This window comes from Chanodichthys erythropterus, chromosome 11, assembly GCF_024489055.1.
Source record: "Chanodichthys erythropterus isolate Z2021 chromosome 11, ASM2448905v1, whole genome shotgun sequence".
In the NCBI taxonomy this organism is placed as follows: domain Eukaryota; kingdom Metazoa; phylum Chordata; class Actinopteri; order Cypriniformes; family Xenocyprididae; genus Chanodichthys; species Chanodichthys erythropterus.
Window position 1 is genome coordinate 10,042,429 of NC_090231.1, and position 21,681 is coordinate 10,064,109.

The following is a 21,681-nucleotide window of genomic DNA, read 5'->3' on the forward strand; positions in this document are numbered from 1 at the left end:
TTATCAACTCCGGTATAGCGTCGTCCAATTCGTGAACAAATTATTCTTATGAATCGCTTCCCTTGAATGATTCAGTTGAACAGGTTCACTGTCTGAACGATTTGTTCTCTCGGTACCTCAATAATAGGTTTCTGAGAGAATATAACACATGTGTTTTACATATTGCTATACTGTGGCTTTAATAAAACGTTTTAGAATAAAACATATCAGAGGGCTTAGTTTGTCAGGATCTTTGAAGCAAACTGTTCAAAAGAACCGATTCGAAGAAACGAGCACTCGCGATCAGCCACTCGCATTGGCTCCGTGGCAAATGTGACGTAGAAGTTCCAAACCAAAAATAAAAAGGGGTGGTCTGTTTTCATCAAAACAAAACTGATAAGGAAAATGTAACGTTTAATTGTTTTAATAGTCAAGTGATGGCTTATGTGACAATATATATATATACAGAACTAGGTGTATGTTTCTTTGTCAAATACTGAGATGACGAGACTGCTGGAAGTCGCTCCCCCGAGTGTGTGCTCAATGGTTTAAGCCAACAGAAGGCCCTACTGTACTGCATTATCACTGGGAATTGATCTCGGACTTTGACCAGTTCATTATTAAGAGATGGCGATTTGCTGTTCTGCATAAGAATATGTGTTCTTTACCGTCTTATGAATGCTAAATATATGCTTTCGACTGTTCAACTTAGCTATTGCTGTTCACTTTGAAACATTTTCCCAAAATCAAGCCGCAAAAAGGTGGAACAGCAGCAGCCGCAGGGACACCGGGTGGCTCTACTGACACGGTCATGCTGGCGAGCGTCAAAACAAGTGCAGCTCGCCACTGACGCGCAGGCGAGGGTAAGAGAGATCTACACTGTACATTGTGGGTTAGATAACAATGGGAAAGACATTAATTATGCATATGGAAGTCTAAAAAGCAAATATGATAAGTAACCAGAAGTTTAGAAAGAGGCGATGAGGTGCAGAAGCATTATTGGACATTATTGCAATAGATCTCCCATTGAATGTGACTTACCCGATTCTGTAAAGGTGCTCCGTTTCCTAAATAGGCCGAAAATGAAGTTTTACTATTTTTAAAAGTAAAACAAACAGGATGATTGTGTGTCTAAGAAGGTAGGCCTAATAAAATCAATTGATTTAATTTTTCTATAAGCTGTTGCCTATACAGTTTTTACGACACTGACCAGAGTTTGGGACATGTTTAAATACAGTAAATAAAAAATTAACAAAAGTGTAAAAAATGAATGGAAAACTACAGCAGAAAAGAATCATGATTACAAAAAAAAAAAGAAAAAGAAAGAAATGTCAGAGGTTTAAGGAATGTTCTGTTTTTTTGTAAAGGTGAGAAATCATGGATAAAATATGGGACAGAGCTTTTTCATCTATTTTCATCATGTGTCAAATCAAGGTTGTTTACTGCTTTAGCCTTTAAGGGAATAACCTATATGGATTATTTGCAATTTTTTGAAGGATTTAGGGAGCCGATTTTTACACTTCTGGTTCGGACTGGTGATCTGAGAGCTTTGGACTATTCACCTGGCCAAATTAATAACATAATAATAACTCATTTTAATATATGAAGACCAGTGGTGTAATGTAATGAAGTAATAATACAGTACCTAAGTATTTTTTGGGAGAATCTGTACTTTACTTCAGTTTTTATATTTCTGTCAACTTTTACTTTTACTCCGATTCGATTTCAGTTCTTTACATATTTTGGTTATATAAACATCAAGTTTTCTAAAATAGAGGCAAATAATGTGTGAAAGTATACATATAATAGACCCATGCTATGCCTTTGTGTGTAAAGATGGTTTGTGTGTAAAGAATTTTTAAGCATGACTGTTTGGATTTATATGAAATAGTAACACTTTACAATAAGAGTCCTTTGTAACATTAAATAAGGTTAATAAAAGTATTGTTCATTGTTAATTTCAACATTTACATTTTAACATTTTAAAGTTGTCTCTTACATTAGTTATGTTGCATTATGAAATAACATGAATGCTCAATGTATAGTTAATATATTAGTATTTTTTATATTTAAAAATTACAATAAACATTTAGCTATTTTTTTAATTCAAAGAATCAAAATGTAAGAAAGAGTTCAAATTGAACACAATCTTGCTGCTCAAACTGTGTATAGAACAATTTTTAATAATATTTTTTTGCTCCTTTTATATTTTACATATACTTTTACTTTTAATACTTAAGTATGTACTTAAGTACAAAAAAAATCACATACTTTAAAACTTTTACTCAAGTAACATTCTAAACAGTGACTTTAACTTCTACCAAAGTCATTTTCTGGTAAGATATCTATACTTTTACTCAAGTATGGTTTTCGAGTACTTTATACACCACTGATGAAGACTTCAGATGCAAAAACCTCTAAGTGTCATCTGAAATTTTCTTCTAAAATGAGCATTTTTATCAAGCTTGTATGTTTAGGTTCAGTAATTTCACTTTAATGGCAATTAATAGGTCCTTTTCAATGCCATTAAAGTTAAATAACTGAACATCAACATACAAGCTTGATAAAAATGCTCATTTCAGACGGCACTTAGAGGCTTTTGCATCTGAAGTCTTCATATATATATTTTAAAATTAGTTATTATTATAGTTCTATTTTATTATTTTTTAAATATTATTGCAGTGGATTTTAGTGCAGTAGGTTATGTCATGACGTTGTATGATTTGAAGTGTTAAGTGCATTCGAGAATCTCAAAACAGGCTTAGGGTGTGCAGACATGTTATTAATTTGACCAGGTGAATTGTACCATACGGAAAAGGTTACATTTGCCTGGAGTAGGGGTGAAATGAAGGAAAGGGCAAGGTTTGTTAGTTAATTGAACAGTAAGGGATCAGATTACATCCCCAAGAACATGGTTGTTGCTGGCAGCTGAACTCTGTCGCTCCATCACCCTGGTGACAGGTGTACTTTGTGTTCGTATGTAGATTACCTGCCTGTGCATGCAGATCAAACGTGATCTCAGCTCTTACCTGCACAACGCAGTAGGCAAGATGACATGTTTAGATTCATCATGTGTCAAATCAAGGTTGTTTATTGCTTTAGACTTTAAATAAAGGGAATAGCCTATATGGATTAACACTTTTATCTATTTTGCATTTTTTAAAGGATTTAGAGAGCCGATTTTTACACTTCTCGTTTGGTCTGGTGATCTGAGAGCTTTGGACTATGGATTTAAACGACAGGACATCTCTAGCCGAGCTGATGAGCCGGTACGTTTCTACAGAAACAGGATTTGGTGTCCCCAAGGATGGATGGCGGATATGTCTGGCACACGAGTTCAAAGAGAAGCGGAAACCATTTCAAGCCAAAGATGTCTCCATATCCAACATGATTATGCATCTTTCTTTAGGTGTCAGGTATGTTTAACAATACATATTTCAATAGAGGATCCCCAGATTTACTTGTTCATTCATTTGGTTTTTCTCATTTCAACTATAGTAAGCACAATTTACTAAAGAATAGACTATTTTCTTCACATCATAGGCTGTTAAAATAGACCATTCTATATATCTCAAAGGCTTATATAGTTGAAATAGGAACAGGAAATGTTGTTAAGTGGTTCTATTTTGACATGTTTACATTCCCTTCTGCTAAACCTTTTCCACTTGGTTCTTAGTAGCCAGCTTTAATCAACCAGTGTTTTAAGGTAATTGATAACATCTTTATAAAAAGAGGACAACTCATTCTGTTTATTGTATCTCACATACTAGTTAAAGGGTTAGTTCACCCAAAAATGAAAATTCTGTCATTTATTACTCGCCCTCATGTTGTTCCACACCCGTAAGTATGGAAGAGGTTTAGGGCCAAGCAATAATAAAAAAATAAAACCATCTCAACATTAAAGTTGTTAAATTTCGAGAAAAAACTCGTTAAATTTCGAGAAAAAAGTCGAAATAGAATGTTGAGAATAAACTGGATAAATTACGAGAAAAAACTTGTTAAATTTCGAGAAAAATGTCAAGATAAAATGTTGAGAATAAAGTCATTAAATTTCGAGAAAAAAGTTGTTAAATTACGAGAACAAATTCGTTAAATTATAAGAAAAATGTCGTTAAATTTCGAGAAAAAATTCGAGATAAAATGTTGAGTATAAAGTCATTAAATTATGAGAAAAAAGTTACAAATTTGTTCTCATAATTTAACGACTTTTTTCTCCTAATTTAGTGAATTTATTCTCATAATTTAATGAGTTTATTCTCAACATTTTATCTTGACTTTTTTCTCATAATTTAATGACATTTTTCTCATAATTTAACGAATTTGTTCTCATAATTTAACAACTTTTTCTCCTAATTTAATGAGTTTATTCTCATAATTTAATGAGTTTTTTCTCCTAATTTAACAAGTTTATTCTCAACATTTTATCTCCACTTTTTTCTTGAAATTTAACAAGTTTTTTTCTCGTAATTTAATGAGTTTATTCTCAACATTTTATTTCGACTTTTTTCTCGAAATTTAACAACTTTAATCTCGAGATGGTTTTATTTTTTTATTATTGCTTGGCCCTAATCCTCTTTTGTACGTAAGACCTTCGGTGAGTAATTAATGACATCATTTTTTATTTTTTTTGGTGAACTAACCCTTTAAACTCAAGATGTCCTCACTGCAGCCTGTAGTTCAGTGATGTACTGCATTAAATCCAATATGTAGTGGATGCATTTTTTTCTCCAAACCAGTTGAAGGTTAGGGTGTAGGTTAGGTTTAGGGGTTAGTATCTGTTATAGCATTATGTGGGCGATCAGCACTGTCATTGACATGAGTAATGAAATCTTTACAATCAACCTCTATTTACATGTGCCAGGTGAGGCTGTTATTCTTCTCTAAATAGTTAGACTGTTACATTGTAACTAATACATTTCTATGAAGTTCCTCTCTTCCTCAAGAACGGTCTTGCAATAAACAGCTTGATCACTTTTGGCTTGGGTTTAGACACTGTTGTTTGACACTATTAATTTTTCTCCAACATCGAGCTATTGCTGCATGGAATTTTCCACTGAAGCTGGTTAATCATTGTCTGTATCAGTCAATATTGTCCCTGTGTGGTGTTTTATTCCACATTAATGACTGACACAAAAACTGTCATGAGCTTTATAAATCTTTATTGTGCGTTTCAGAAACTCTATTTCAGTATGTAAAGACTGTATTCATGTTGCTTAGTCTTTATCACACTTGATTGAGTGATCACAGTCCATACTAGCATAGAGCCACAGCTAACCCTTCATAGTAGGTGAAGGATGCACATTTTTAATGCGAAAATATAAAAAATAACATCAGCAATGAACAGACAATGGAAAGAAAAACAGAGACAGTTGACAGCTTTTTCCGTCTTTCCCATAATGCCATCTGTCCTGTTATGTTTGTGTGAATCAGTCTCTGTTTCTAAGCGCTGTTGTGCTGAGTGCGACGACTGAAAACAGCTGCGTGTGCATTATAGCGGGAGAATGAGCGAGACAGAAAGGAATGAGTTGGATGGAGTTGTTTGAGAGTGACTAAACAGAAATGTTGTATATGTTAGAGAGGTTAATTATTAGGACTGACTTTGTTGTGGTGCGATCAAGTCCAATTTAAAGGTGCAGCGATTAAAGCTATTTCTGAGAATCATTGTTGAACACTTGATCTTTGAAATCAACCCAAACAAACACTCCCCTTCCTTCATTGCAAGAGGGAATATCTCTTTATCATAGCAGAAGCAAAGCAAAATACAACTTCATGAAAAATAAAGCAAAGATGATGAACGAATGACAAGGAAGTACAAAAAATGACATACACTAGTATATACAAGCAGCACACACTCACAACACAACCTCGGCATCCATTTTTTTAGGCCTTCCTACTTAAAGGGTTAGTTCACCCAAAAATGAAAATATCTTTATCTTCGGAACACAAATTAAGATATTTTTGATTAAATCCGATGGCTTAGCGAGGCCTGCATAGACAGCAATGGTACTTCCTCTGTCAAGATTCATTAATGTACTAAAAACATATTTAAATCAGTTCATGTGAGTACAGTGGTTTTATCTTAATATTATAAAGGGACCAGATTTTTATTTTTTTTTTTTTTTGCGCACAAAAAATAAACACATTTTTAACAATATCTAGTGATGGCCAATTTCAAAACACTGCTTCATGAAGCTTTGGAGCTTTACGAATCAAATCAGCGGTTCGGAGCGCCAAAGTCACGTGATTTCAGCAGTTTGATACGCGATCCGAATCATGATTCGACTGATTCATAACGCTCCAAAGCGGTGTTTTGAAATCGGCCATCACTATATATTGTTAAAAAGTCATTATTTAGTTTTTTTGGCACACAAAAAATATTCTTGTCACTTTATAATATTAATATTGAGCCACTGTACTCACATGAACTGATTTAAATATGTTTTTAGTACCTTTATGGATCTTGAGAGAGGAAATGTCATTGCTGTCTATGCAGGCCTCGCTGAGCCATCGGATTTCATCAACAATATCTTAATTTGTGCTCCGAAGATGAACGAAGGTCTTAAGGGTGTGGAACGACATGAGGGTGAGTAATAAATGACATTATTTTCATTTTTGGGTGAACTAACCCTTTAAGTCTTTTCTTTTTTGTAATGTCTCTCAGCCATATCTCTTTTTACAGTCTTTCATCAAAGCTCCCTCTTGCTCACTCTCTCTCCTCCACCATTATGAATGTATACGCCTCCTATTGCTGATTGGCTTCGAGTTTATTGTGGTGCTGCTCGGTCTGAGCCACTTTCAACAGAGTTTTTCTGAAATTGCTTACTGCACCTTTAAGAAGTTGAATTGTGATTTATACACATAGATACATGTTACTATATTCAACAAAGTCTCAGTTACCCATCTTCACTGTTCATTAATATCACTTAAAGACTTAATATTGTGTTATAGAGAGAAAGGTCAGTTTTGTAAATTTCTCCTTGCTTTATGTTTGTCTGAGCAGGTATCTGAGATGGTGGTACAAAAAGACCCAGGTTGAGAAGAAGGCTCCTTTTATTGATATGTTTAGGGCTTTACCACTGAACCAAATTTATGGTAAGGGCAAAGACAAACAGAAGTATCAAAGCAATAACAGAACTCTTAAAATGACTCCGTGTAATGGAGGAAGTTTTTCGTGCAGGTGCTCCTCTTGGTGGCATTGGGGGAGGCAGTATCACACGTGGATGGAGGGGGGATTTCTGCCGGTGGCAACTAAATCCCGGAATGTACCACTACAAAACCGTTACTGCTAACCAGGTAAAAAGCCATACTACCATTCAAAAGTTTAAATTCAGTAAGATTTTTATTTTATTTTTTATTTATTTTTTAATTGTACACATCAAGAACAACCAGCACTACACACAACCATAAACATACCAAAATTACACCAAATAATAAGAAAAAAAAGGGAAAGGGGGGAATGGAGCCATATAGCCATATATATTCTAATTACACAATGGAGGGAAAATAAATCATATCCAATTTACATTAGCATATATATAAATAGCCAAATAAACAGGGAAATATAAATTTATACAACAATTTCCCCCTTATGGGTGTATACTGTAATCTTCAATAATCCCTAGAGACTTCAATGGTTCTTTCCATATTTTATTAAATGATTTGAGTTTACTCATAAGATGGAACCTAAGTTTTTCCAAAGATATAAGATCCTTTATCATAGCTAACCAATCCCTATACAGTGGGGGGGCTATCTCCAACCCATTTATTCATAATGGCCTTCCTTGCCAACATCAGCAAGGGGTGAACAACATCTTTGTGTTCCTCAAAAGGATTTTAGCAAGGATGCATTCAGTTGATCAAAAGTGACATTTATAATGTTTTTTTTTTTTTTTTTTTAAATATTCCAAATAAATACTGTATGTTCTTTTGTACTTTCTATTCATCAAAGAATCATGATGGTTTCCACATCAATATTGAGATGCTCAGCTGTTTTCAGCATTGATAATAAATATTTCTTGATAATGAAATCACCATACAAGAATGATTTCTGAAGGATCATGTGACATTGAAGACTGGAGCAATGGCAGCTGAAAAATAAGCTTTGCCATATTTCACAATATTATGTTTGTTTTTTACTGTATTTTTGATCAAACAAATGCAGCCTTGGTGAGCATAAGAGATTTTTTTTTTTTTCAAAAACAGTTAAAAAAATCTTACAGACCCCAACCTTTTGAACGGTAGTGTATGTGTAAATATAGGTGTATTAACTAGTATTTAGTATTCATTATGACTCTGAAAAATGAGTAAATCAATTAGTCTGTTGGTATGTAAAACATAATTATGGGCAAGTGTGTGTTGTTATATATGCAGGTGTTCAGATCTCTCCTTCACCCATTTTAAGTCTGTTTTAACTATCTTTATCTCCTAGTTTACAGTATGTCTGCGCAGGGGGGGTCAGACAGTATACCAGCAGGTGTTGTCCACAGAGCGACCCTCAACTCTTCATGGTTGGAACTGGGGTTATTGTGGTGAATACGCCTTTTACCATGCCCTGTACCCACGAGCCTGGACCGTCTACCACCTGCCTGGCCAGAACGTCACACTCACCTGCAGGCAGGTGTCACCTGTCATCCCTCACGACTACAAGGTGACAAGCACATTGTACACACACACTTATTCAACAATGACTTATTAAAAGTGACAATAAAAGCATTTATTATACTACAAATTTCTGTATTAAATATATGCTGCTCTTTTCTGTTCGTCAAAGAATCCTGAAACAAATGCCTCACACTTTGTAAAAAGCACAACTGTTTTCAACATTGATAATACTGAAGAAAATTATTGAGCACCAAATCAGCATATTAGAAAATATTTCTGAAAGGTCATGTGACACTAAAGATTGGAGTAATGGCTGCTGAAAATTCAGCTTCACCATCACAGGAATGAGTTTAAGTTTAAAGGTGCCATCGAATGATTTTTACAAGATGTAATATAAGTCTAAGGTGTCCCCTGAATGTGTCTGTGAAGTTTCAGCTCAAAATACCCCATAGATTTTTTTTAATTAATTTTTTTAACTGCCTATTTTGGGGCATCATTAACTATGCACCGATTCAGCGCGCGGCCCCTTTAAATCTCTCGCTCCCTGCCCTCCCGAGCTCTCGACTATAAGTGCAGTTATACAGTGCATAAACAAAGTTCACACAGCTAATATAACCCTCAAATGGATCTTTACAAGATGTTCATCATTCATGCTGCATGCATGCTTCGATTCCTGTGAGTATAGTATTTATTTGGATGTTTACATTTGATTCTGAATGAGTTTAAGGCTATGCTCCGTGGCTAAAGGGCTAATGCTACACTGTTGGAGAGATTTATAAAGAATGAAGTTGTGTTTATGAATTATACAGACTGCAAGTGTTTAATAATGAAAATAGCGACGGCTCTTGTCTCCGTGAATACAGTAAGAAACAATAGTAACTTTAACCACATTTAACAGTACATTAGCAACATGTTAACGAAACATTTAGAAAGACAGTTTACAAATATCACTAAAAATATCATGTAATCATGGATCATGTCAGTTATTATTGCTCCATCTGCCATTTTTCGCTGTTGTTCTTGCTTGCTTACCTAGTCTGATGATTCAGCTGTGCACATCCAGACGTTAATACTGGCTGCCCTTGTCTAATGTCTTGAATGGCTGGCATATGCAAATATTGGGGTCATACATATTAATGATCCCGACTGTTACGTAACAGTCTGTGTTATGTTGAGATTCGCCTGTTTTCCGGAGGTCTTTTAAACAAATGAGATTTATATAAGGAGGAAACAATGGAGTTTGAAACTCACTGTATGTCTTTTCCATGTACTGAACTCTTGTTATTCAACTATGCCGAGGTAAATTCAATTTTTGATTCTACGGCACCTTTAAAATATATAAAAAGTGGAAAACATTTTTTTATATGTTGTAGTAGATGAAATTTGCTGTTTCAAAACGAATTTCTTTTTTAGTAATAATGTGAAATACATACATAAAAATTGTGTGAGTTTTGTTTTCAAATTTTAATCCACCAAATTTGCAGCTTCCAAACAAATTTCTTTTTGTCTTTCTCAGGACTCCAGTCTTCCTGTGGCTGTGTTTGTGTGGGACATTGAGAATAAGAACGACTACGCTCTTGATGTTTCCATAATGTTCACGATGGTTAATGGGTCAGGCCATGAAGATGATAAGAGTGGGGGCCACTGGAATGAACCATTTCACTTTGAAAAAGAGGGAGAATCGGTGTCTGGGGTTTTACTACATCACCAGACGCCTGTCAACCCTTACACTCTGTGTATAGCTGCAAGAGAAAAGGTAATGCATCAGTGTAAATCTATAAGCACCAGGTTTTGCTTATAGTAAATGCAGGAAAACAACTCCTCACAGACAAAAGAATCATGCCAAACAGGTTCCACCATCAGCTCGCTGTACTATGTGAGCTCCCGATTTCCTGTGCAAATAAGAGTATTATAAATGTGAAAGACATGTTAAAGACAGCTTCAGCTGTTGATTACTGTTGATTGCATTTCATTCTACTGTGAAACACACACACAAAAAAATATAAGTGTTTTTGAAAGTCAGTGGAGTCCAATGTTAATTTGGACCCCAATGAGTGTCATTTTATATATTAAACATTCTTCAAACTATATTTTATGTTCTACTGAAGACATACAGGTTTGTAATGACATTAAATTATGACAGAATTAAAATGGTGATGGTGAATTCTCCTTTAAAATCTCACTAGGTTTTGAGACTGTTGTTGTGCTTCCCCTCATTATTTAAAGTTTCACTTTATTTTAGTCTGACCGAGAGATCAGTCACCAGACAGCGTTTAGCCCAAAGGGAACCTGTAGTGCTCTGTGGAGTGACCTCATGACCGATGGACGGCTCGACTCGCCTAAGGACTCCAGCACACCCACACAGAAAGGGGAGGAAGTGGCGGCAGCCCTGGCTGTGAGCTGCTCGGTGCCTGCTAACAATCACAGCAGTGTGGAGTTCAGCTTGGCCTGGGATATGCCTAAAATCGCATTTGGCTCCAGAGAGAGAATATATGTCAGGTATGTGTACAAATGAACAAATGATAAATCTCTTCCTTTCATGGAGCTTATAAATACATCACTGTCATGATCCATGATTTGCTACTTGCTGGCTGGCTATCAGTGGGAGGGAGATTCTCATTCTAGAGAGCATTTGATTGGACAAAAAATTGTGCAGAGCACCATGAGTCATCAAAATATTTGGCCTGTTTTCCGAGAAGTGAACAACTGTAAATTTTTAATGCAAACAGCAGCATTAAGTTGTGCAGGGGGAAATTATTTCAGTTCAGAGAATCCAGATGAATTAGACCATGATGTATAAATATTTTAATGATTTAAAAAAGTGGATTATTTTCACTTTTTTCGGCATTTTCAACAAATGGTGACACAAAACTTGTGTTTGTTCTTTGATCTGCTCTCTAATCTTTCTTTCATTCTCTGTACATTTTGGATCAGTCAGTAAGGTTTTTTTTTTTTATTATTATTAATACTTTTATTCATCAAGGGTGCATTCAATTGATCAAAAGTGACAGTAAAGACTTTTACATTGTTACAAAAACATTCTATTTCAAATAAATGTCTGTATGTCCCAGTATAGTCTTTAAAGGTGCCATCGAACATTTTTTTACAAGATGTAATATAAGTCTAAGGTGTCCCCTGAATGTGTCTGTGAAGTTTCGCTCAAAATACCCCATAGATTTTTTTTAATAATTTTTTTTTAACTGCCTATTTCGGGGCATAATTAGAAATGCACCGATTCAGGTTGCGGCCCCTTTAAATGCTCGCGCTCTCCGCCCACGGAGCTCGCGCTTGCCTTAAACAGTGCATAAACAAAGTTCACACAGCTAATATAACCCTCAAATGGATCTTTACAAAGTGTTCGTCATGCATGCGGCATGCATACATCGGATTATGTGAGTATAGTATTTATTTGGATGTTTACATTTGATTCTGAATGAGTTTGAGGCTGTGCTCTGTGGTTAACGGCTAATGCTACACTGTTGGAGAGATTTATAAAGAATGAAGTTGTGTTTATTCATTATACAGACTGCAAGTGTTTAAAAATGAAAATAACGACAGTCTTGTCTTCGTGAATATGATGGTAACTTTAACCACATTTAGCAGTACATTAGCAACATGCTAATGAAACATTTTGAAAGACAATTCTCAAATATCACTAAAAATATCATGTTATCATGGATCATGTCAGTTATTATTGTTCCATCTGTCATTTTTCGCTATTGTTCTTGCTTGCTTACCTAGTCTGATGATTCAGCTGTGCTCATCCAGACGTTAATACTGGCTGCCCTTGTGTAATGCCTTGAACATGAGCTGGCATATGCAAATATTGGGGGCGTACATATTAATGATCCCGACTGTTACGTAACAGTCGGTGTTATGTTGAGATTCGCCTGTTTTCCGGAGGTCTTTTAAACAAATGAGATTTATATAAGGAGGAAACAATGGAGTTTGAATCTCACTGTATGTCTTTTCCATGTACTGAACTCTTGTTATTCAACTATGCCAAGATAAATAAAAATTTTAATTCTAGGGCACCTTTAATGTAGACAGAGATGATTTTCAGTTCTCTTAATTGAGAAAAAATATTGATAAAAGAACTTAATGTCTTAAATCAAGGCACAAACACTTTGATATGTCTTTTTCATGCTTCATGTTTCAAAAGGAAACAGCACTTGTCAAGCGATTTCAAGAGATTTTTAAAAAGGAAGTGGTGTGGCTGTGATGTAAGCTTCATGAAAGGAAGATGCTCATAATAAATTGAGCTCAGAAAACATCAGGAAACTTCTGAAGGGTCACAGTTTGTGCTCCATACAAATTCATATAACAGCAGCACTGATGATTCGTTTAATCTCGGAGAACGTAGGAAACGATGCATAAATACTACAAATTTAAAAAATGTCATTACTTTTGTTTGCATTATGTTGATGAGAATGAGACTTTGTTGCATTACAAAAATAATGGGAATTGGGAATAATGTGCTTAATTGTTATATGAAGATCTTAATGGTTCTAGAAATATGCTTCATTTTGTTTATGCAATATATGATTTTGAGATGAGGAAATGATACACTTTGATGCTATGAAATAATAACTGTGTGTGTATGGTGTTCGTTTCAGGAGATACACGCGTTATTATGGCACTAAAGGAGACGCTGCCCCGTCTCTGTCTCACTATGCGCTCACACACTACAGTAAATGGGAGGAGAGCATTGATGAGTGGCAGAGGCCGATTCTACAGGATGGGTAAAAAGAAATGTCATTTCCCCCTTGAAAAATGTCAAGCTTGATGGCGTAACAGCGTGCCCTATCAGTTAATCAAGTTCACGGCTGATTTGTGTGACTCTTATTATTTACAAAGGACTGTGTGTAAGCAAGCAGTCATCTGTCTTGTAAATTGATTTGACTAACTATTATATGTCATTTTATGCATATTACTCTTTTGTTTCACCATACTGTTAAGTGCTTTTTATATAGAATGAATTGTGATTTTTGAGTGGTATTGCCCCAGTCACATGCAGCATCCTAATTCTGAGTGTCCACCTTTGTTTCAACATAAGGCAGCTATTCTTTTCAGTTGTAAGGCTGATTAATTTGTTAATGTTTGGCCATTTTGAAATTAGCGGTTTCAGCGATATCCATGCCAGCTTGGTATAACTTTGTCGTGTCAGTTTTAAAATTTACTGACAGCCTTGTCATTGGACAAAGCACATTTTCTATATTTACTAAATGTTTTGTGAAATAATTTATTTCAGGATTAATTTTGTGTTTCATATTATTAAAATCTAGCACTCACCGGTAGACCTAAACACTGTGTTCTTCTAGGTCTCTTCCGTCTTGGTATAAATCTGCTCTGTTTAATGAGCTCTACTTTGTTGTGGATGGTGGAACTGTGTGGGTGGAGCTTCCAGAGGACGCTGATATCAGCGGTGGGCTTCGTCCTGAGGACGGGGGGCTTCCAGCCCAACCTGAAGTTGTCAAGGAGTACGGCCGATTCGCTTACCTTGAGGGTACGACAGTAGGGCTGTAACATTCAACATTTACCTTAAAGGATTAGTTCACTTTAAAATGAAAATTACCCCAAGCTTTACTCACCCTCAAGCCATCTTAGGTGTATATGACTTTCTTATTTCTGATGAACACAATCTGAGTTATATTAATAAACATGCTGACGCTTCCAAGCTTCATAATGGCAGTGAACCGGACCAACCAGTTTGAAGCTCCATCCATATACGTCATAAACGTACTCCACCCGGCTCCAAGGGGTTAATAAAGGCCTTCTGAAGTGAAGCGATGCGTTTACGTAAGAAAAATATCCATATTAAACAAGTTATAAAGTAAAATATCTAGCTTCCACCAGACCGCCTTCTGTATTCAACTTACGAAGAAAGTGTAAAACTCTCGCAGTTCAAAACACTTATGCTACGTCCTACGCCTTCCGTATTCAAATGACGCGACATCAGTTATGCTATTTTTCTTACGCAAATACTTCGCTTCGCTTCAGAAGGCCTTTATTATGGAGTTTTGAATATAATTTTTTGAGTATTAGTCATTGTGTTTTTGTCATTTTTATTATTTTTTTTATCAGTATTCTTATATTTCTATATAGCTTTAATTTATTTTATTTCAGTTTTAGTTTTAGTCAGTCATTTTTTATGTGCTTTTGTCATTTCTATTAGTTTTTTATTAGTATTTTTTTATATTTCTATATAGCTTTAATACATTTTTATTTTAGTTTTAGTAATTTTACCCCCATTTCACAGATGAGGCTTAAAGGGTTAGTTCACCCAAAAATGAAAATGATGTCATTAATGACTCACCCTCATGTCGTTCCAAACCCGTAAGACCTCCATTCATCTTCGGAACACAGTTTAAGATATCTTAGATTTAGTCCGAGAGCTTTCTGTCCCTCCATTGAAAATGTATGTACAGTAAACTGTCCATGTCCTGAAAGGTAATAAAAACATCAAAGTAGTCCATGTGACATCAGTGGGTCAGTTAGAATTTGTTGAAGCATTGAAAATACATTTTGGTCCAAAAATAACAAAAACTACGACTTTATTCAGCATTGTCTTCTCTTCCGGAATTCGTTCCATTGAACTGATTCCATTGAATTGATTCCACTGAATCCTTTCATCTGTCGGCGTTGGTAAAACACAAATGAACTAACCCTTTAAGCCTAGTCCCAGACTAAAATGCATGTTTGAGCTGTTTTAACTGAAAGAAACTTATACTGACATTTTAAAATATGTCAGTGCCATTGTTTTAAATAGTTTTAGTCATAGTTAATTATTACACCACTGGTTCTAATCAGACAAATTTTCATACTTTAGATCTCAGTTACTAAGTTTAAATCAATTGTGTGTTTCTCACTGTCTGGTCCCAGGTCAGGAGTACAGGATGTATAACACGTATGACGTGCACTTCTATGCTTCATTCGCTCTCATCATGCTTTGGCCCAAGCTGGCTCTGAGTCTGCAGTATGATATTGGTGAGCTAAACTTCCATTTTTCTGACAACATTGATGACAGCATTTAAATTCATTAGTAATAATGTGCGTTTTGTGTTTTAAATTAATTTGTTGATACTCTCCCATTCTGTTTTGCATTTTATGTTTCTTTAAATCTCTTTCTCTTTTATTCAGCTGGTAGTGTCGTTCAGCATGACCCTACAAAGAGGTTAAATCTAATGGATGGACAGTACTCCCCAGTCAAGACCCGGGACGTTGTACCTCATGACATTGGAGACCCTGGTCAGTTGTGCATAATAGGATACCATGAATTCACACATGTTGGTTGTGGCAAAGACAGAAAGAGAATTCACCTAAAATTAAATTTGTCATCATCTTGAACCTCATATTAATTTTTTTCTTACAAGGTATTTAGCTTCATGTTTAATTACGAGATACATTTGAGTGTCTCATTGTAGCTACTGTATCTCAATAAAACCTACTCTTTGATTTCAAACAGACGATGAGCCATGGGTTCGTGTCAATGCTTACTTGATCCACGATACAGCCGACTGGAAGGATCTGAACTTGAAGTTTGTACTTCAGGTGTTCCGAGACTATCACCTGACTCAGGATGAGCAGTATCTGAAGGACATGTGGCCTATATGCCAAGTGAGTTGTTTGTGTTATATTTTAGTAGTTTGTATAGCATCATATTTTCTGTTTATGTGAATGTAGAGGCACTTATCAAGTGCCAAGTGTTTTAACATCTGATATTCTGGCTTATTCAGACAGTCATGGAAACAGAGTTGAAGTTTGATAAGGATGGTGATGGGCTGATAGAAAATTCTGGCTATGCAGACCAGACATATGATGGATGGAAGGTGACAGGACCCAGGTTGGGGCTTAGGATGTTTTTTATTTAGTTTTATATAAATGAAATTTCTCAGAATATTTAAACTATTTGATTTTTATTTTTAAATTATATTAAAAAAAAAAACCTGTATCATGACATAAGTTTTGTAATATCCTGTGTAGCAGCTCAAGTAACCCTTGTGTTTCTGCTCTTCCAGTGCATACTGTGGCGGTCTGTGGCTTGCGTCAGTGTGCATGATGTGTAAAATGGCACGTATGCTGAATTGTGAGTCTGTTTATCAGAGATACAGAGATATTTTAGAGAGAGGAAGTGCAGCCTTTGACAGACTCCTGTGGAACGGTGAGTGTAAGCATACACAGTGCTATTTCAATGTATTTTTACATTCCATATTAAAAACTATTCTCATGCTATTTATATGCTCATAGTATGGATGTTCAGTCTTCCGTTAGGTTTGTTTCTATACTGAGGTATCATTTGGAATGTCTTTCTCTAATAGGCAAATACTACAATTATGACAGCAGTGGACAGAGTCTGTCCAACAGTGTGATGTCAGACCAGTGTGCAGGCCATTGGTTCCTCAGGGCATCTGGACTTGGGGATGGTGACTACCAGGTCAGCCTGAGAAAGATTTTGCAAACATTTGTCTGTATTTTTACCACTTTATTTTCATTTAAAATAATTAGGGACCAAGCACCAAAGGTGCGGAGGCACCTATTGTTATTGTTGGCGTTCTTTTTAATTGTTCTTCTTCCGCTCTGGGAGTCTATGGCAGCCCATAGAACCGAAAGTTGTGAAATTTGGCACACAGTTAGAGGACAGTCTGATCTGTGTCTATAGCAAATTTCCGCCATTTTGAATTTTCTGAAAAACATACTTTTCCGAACTCCTCCTGGAGTTTTTCACGAAAATTGAACCAGATCATCTTCAGACCATGCCGACAAAAAGTTATGGAAATCAAGTCGATTTCTCAAACCGTTTTCGAAAAACACGCGAAAGAATTGTACGTAGTGCTTGCGAAAATAGACTTGAGGCTGTATCTCCGCAAAGCTTTATCGTATTCAGACCAAACTTGGTACATGTCATCACAAGCATGACTTGAGGCAACATGCAGTGTTTCGGCACAGCACCACCTACTGGTCCAGAGATACGAAAAATTGCTATTTTTGCTTATAACTTCTGATGGATTTTTCCAAAAATCATAACTTTCCTCATTGGATTTGGGGCATCATGCCGAGTCGAATGAAATCCAATTTTCCCATATCGGCTATTTCCACCCAAATTGAACCGTATCATCTTCAGACCATGCCGACAAAAAGTTATGGATTTCAAGTCGATACGTCAAACCGTTTTCGTATACTAGAGCAAAGAATTTGAGGCATGATGCAAAAATCGCTCTTGAAGCTGTATCTCTGAAATGCTTTGACATATTGACACCAAACTTTGCAAGTGTCATTGTCACCTCAATCTGACCATACCACATGAATTTGGTCACAGCACCACCTATTGGTCGAAAGTGATGAACCATTAAATCCTCATTTTTGATCATTTTTCAGCTCTTTTGCCTAAAATTACTTAATAGGCCTTTAATTAATGCTTTGTTTTTCCTTAAAACGAGCAAAATAATCTGCTAGTGGGGTAAGTAAAATAATCTTAATCGAAACTGAAAACAGTTTTTCAGGACTCCGTTGAAATCTTTCCTCACCAAGAGTAGTATGAGTGACAAATGTTGGAGGAAATGTGGATTTTTCCAGACAACCTTTCACAAGATCAAGCATTTCTTCTCCGTCTCTTCTTAATGACGGCTAGGAAAATGATAACAATCTGTTGGCTAAAGCCTGAGCCACCTACCGTTACGCAATGGATACAAAAGTTAAGACAAGTTTATTTAATGGAACGGTTGACAGCACAACTGCAACTAAAAGTCACAGCCTTTGAAAGAAGATGGGGTCCAGCTATTGACTTTCTGAAATAGGACACAATCTATGCCTTAATTTGTTTGTTTCTGATTGTAAATAATGTATGAAGCCCACTCTCAGGACAATGTTCATGTGTTTTTTGTCTTTCTTTTTGTTTTGTGTGTATTCATAATAAAGTTAAAAAAAAAAAAAAAAAAAAAGAAACTGAAAACAAGATTATATAGCTTATTTTTGATTTGATATAAGATTATTTTACTTACCCCACAGGCAGATTATTTTGCTCATTTTAAGGAAAAACTCACTTAATTTTGACTTATTTTTCCTAAAAACAAGAAAATAATTTTTACTTGTCAAGAAAATGCTTCTTGATTTAAGAACTTTAAGATATTTTGACTAGAAACAAGACAAAAACTCTAAGTAAGAACAGCATTTTTTGCAGTGATGATCCTTCAGAAATCATTAAACCATTAATATGCTGATTTGGTGCTCAAAAAAACATACATTAATACTATGATCATCTCAGTTGAAAATAGTTGTGCTGTTTAATGAACTCTGAAAACAGAGATACAGTTCTTTTTCAGGATTCTCTGATGAATGGAAGAACTGTGTCCCAGTTCAGAGGCTGCATCCTTCGAAGGGCTCGGATTTAAAAGGCTTATGTTCTCCTTGGTCCATTTATGTACACAATAAAGATAATAAAGACATATAAAATTGTATCTTAGTAAAATATGTCAACATTTGAACCTTTAATTTGAATCTTTAAAGTTTTTTGTTTGTTTGTTTTTACATTTGCATTGTTACATATTTGAGTATGTTGAAACCCAATACATTTTAAAAGTGTATTCCAGCATCGTTCTGTTGCATTTGTACGAGCCTTCGAATTGGAACAGCCTTTGTCGCACTGCTGTGATGCATTCTGCCTTCGAATAATGCAGCCTCTGAATTGGGACGCAGCTATGTGAATATTTATGTGTAAATGTATTTATATTACAAAAATGATGCTATTGTTCGTTGTAAATTCATGGTCGTTCATAATACATTAAAGGATTAGTTCACTTTCAAGTGAAAATTATCCCAAGCTTTACTCACCCTCAAGCCATCCTAGGTGTATATGACTTTCTTCTTTCTGATGAACACAATCAAAGATAAATTAATAAATATCTTTATTAAAATATCTCAGATTATGTTAAGTAAAGCTTGGGATAATTTTCACTTGAAAGTGAACTAATCCTTCAATGTTAATTTATACAACTTGAAATGTTTAAAAATCTATAAAGAAATAAAAAGATTAACAATTGCTGTAGAAATATTGTGCATTGCTAGTTCATGATACCTAATGGTAATGAATTAAACCTAATTGTAAAGTGTTACCAAAATACCAATACATCACTTTAGCATGGGTCACTCACATGTGAAGATTGATTGTCCTGGAGGGAAAATACGTAACATGCGTTGTGTTTTACATCCATTTCTCTGTGCAGGCTTTTCCCAAGGAGAAAATTTGTAGTGCATTGAAGTCTGTGTTTGACCTCAATGTCATGAGCTTTGCAGACGGGCAGATGGGTGCAGTGAATGGGATGAGGCCAGAGGGTGTGCCTGATCGTTCCAGTGTCCAATCAGATGAGGTGTGGGTGGGAGTAGTGTACGGATTGGCAGCTACAATGATACATGAGGTAGGTCAAACCTCAGGTCATATCATCAGGTTTCAGATTAAGCAAAACGTTCAGTTTTCTCCTAATAAATCTCTCGGCATCTCCCAGGGCCTGGTGGAAGAGGGATTGCGCACTGCGGAAGGCTGTTACCGTGCTGTATGGGAGCGAATGGGAATGGCCTTCCAGACTCCCGAAGCGTATTGTGAGAAAGGCATCTATCGCTCTCTCGCTTATATGAGACCTCTGAGCATCTGGGCAATGCAGCATGCACTGAACAATCGACCAAACCACAACAAAACCACTGATGAAGATGTGGGACAGGACTGAGCTGGAGCCTTAAAAATCTGCTGAAGGGAACTTGCACTGTCAAGCCTCCATAACATACAGTAGTGACCTCTTAATCCTTGCATTTTGAACTTTAAAAGACCGTAAAAGAGTTTTGGATGTAACGTCATCGTGCCGTTGAACCTAATTTCCATTATTTTGTAAAAATGACTTTTCCACTGAAAAACTGCATAAGCTTTACCACAGTCCTTCCATGTAGCAGCTGTAAATTATAGTTTTACAAATGGAAGTGTAAAGGCCTAGTCTTGGTGAACTGGCATGCTGTTCATTATGATATAGTGTGTAGGGTCATTGAATGATTCTTTATCATTTTCACTTTGTTTTTATTTCAGTTATTGGAATGCTTGAAGAAAGGACAGTTTTTTGTTTTGTTTTTAAATAGCTGTCATTGTACGTGTCATAAATCATCTATCCGAGGCTTTGACAAGTCAGTATTGTACATTATTCTACAGAATTGTAAGAGATATATAATTGAGTAAATTGGAATGAATGTTTACTGCCATCAGATTCATTTTTTCCTCACATGCATCATTAGGCATTTCTTTTCTCTGCAGTATTTAAAAGTTCTGGTGATAAGGAAATGGCAGCTGGCCAATGTTAAAAATCAAACTCAAAACCCTGAGAAGCACAAGAGGCAAGCCTGGATTTAGTGTGTGATTTAAATCACTGACTGGAAGTGAATTTGACCTTTGTGACCTTTTAGGGAAGCCACAGCAATGCATATTACTATTCAAAAGTTTGGGGTCGGTATGGATTCTTTCAATGATGCTCAGTAAGGCTGCGTTTATTTGATCAAAAATATTCAAAACAGTAATATTGTGAAATATTATTACAATTTAAAATAACTTTTTTGTTCTGAAATTGTAATTTATCCCTTTTATGTCTGTTCAAAGGGACTTTTTAAAATGTTACAATGTAATATGACTTCTAAGCAGGGTTATTCTCATTAACTAAAACCATAAAACATATTCATAAATAAAATAAAATAAATAAACTAAATGAAGATGATAAATACGGAAGAGGATTAGGGCCAAGCAATAATACAAAATAAAACCATCTCGAGATTAAAGTTGTTAAATTTCGAGAAAAAGTTCGAAATAAAATGAGAATAAACTTGTTAAATTACAAGAAAAAAACTCGTTAGATTTCGAGAAAAAGGTCGAGATAAAATGTTGAGAATAAACTAGTTAAATTACGAGAAAAAAACTCAAGTCGAATTTGTTCTCATAATTTAACGACTTTTTTCTCGTAATTTAATGACTTTATTCTCAACAATTTATTTTGACTTTTTTCTCGAAATTTAATGAGTTTTTTCCTCGTAATGTAACGCGTTTATTCTCGTAATTTAATTACTTTATTCTCAACA

General features: G+C 35.4%; 1 protein-coding gene across 1 annotated transcript; it reads left to right on the forward strand.

The window, feature by feature from the left end:
- The first annotated feature begins 554 nt into the window (after window positions 1-554).
- Window positions 555-21,274, forward strand: gba2 (glucosidase, beta (bile acid) 2). Its single transcript, XM_067401530.1, has 17 exons — window positions 555-842; window positions 3,145-3,395; window positions 6,980-7,071; window positions 7,157-7,272; window positions 8,408-8,626; window positions 10,097-10,336; window positions 10,823-11,079; window positions 13,197-13,322; window positions 13,902-14,086; window positions 15,463-15,567; window positions 15,721-15,828; window positions 16,046-16,197; window positions 16,317-16,423; window positions 16,599-16,741; window positions 16,899-17,014; window positions 19,800-19,991; window positions 20,079-21,274. The coding sequence occupies exons 2-17, from the start codon at window positions 3,205-3,207 to the stop codon at window positions 20,295-20,297; spliced, it is 2,568 nt and encodes an 855-aa protein (XP_067257631.1). The 5' UTR covers window positions 555-842; window positions 3,145-3,204; the 3' UTR covers window positions 20,298-21,274.
- The last annotated feature ends 407 nt before the right edge of the window (window positions 21,275-21,681 follow it).

Excerpts from the sequence above, each read along its gene's own strand:
- gba2 (XM_067401530.1), top strand. The coding sequence starts at position 3,205 with ATGGATTTAAACGACAGGACATCTCTAGCCGAGCTGATGAGCCGGTAC. Across the intron at positions 11,080-13,196 it reads AGAGAGAGAATATATGTCAG|GAGATACACGCGTTATTATG; the intron begins GTATGTGTACAA and ends TGTTCGTTTCAG. Across the intron at positions 14,087-15,462 it reads CCGATTCGCTTACCTTGAGG|GTCAGGAGTACAGGATGTAT; the intron begins GTACGACAGTAG and ends GTCTGGTCCCAG.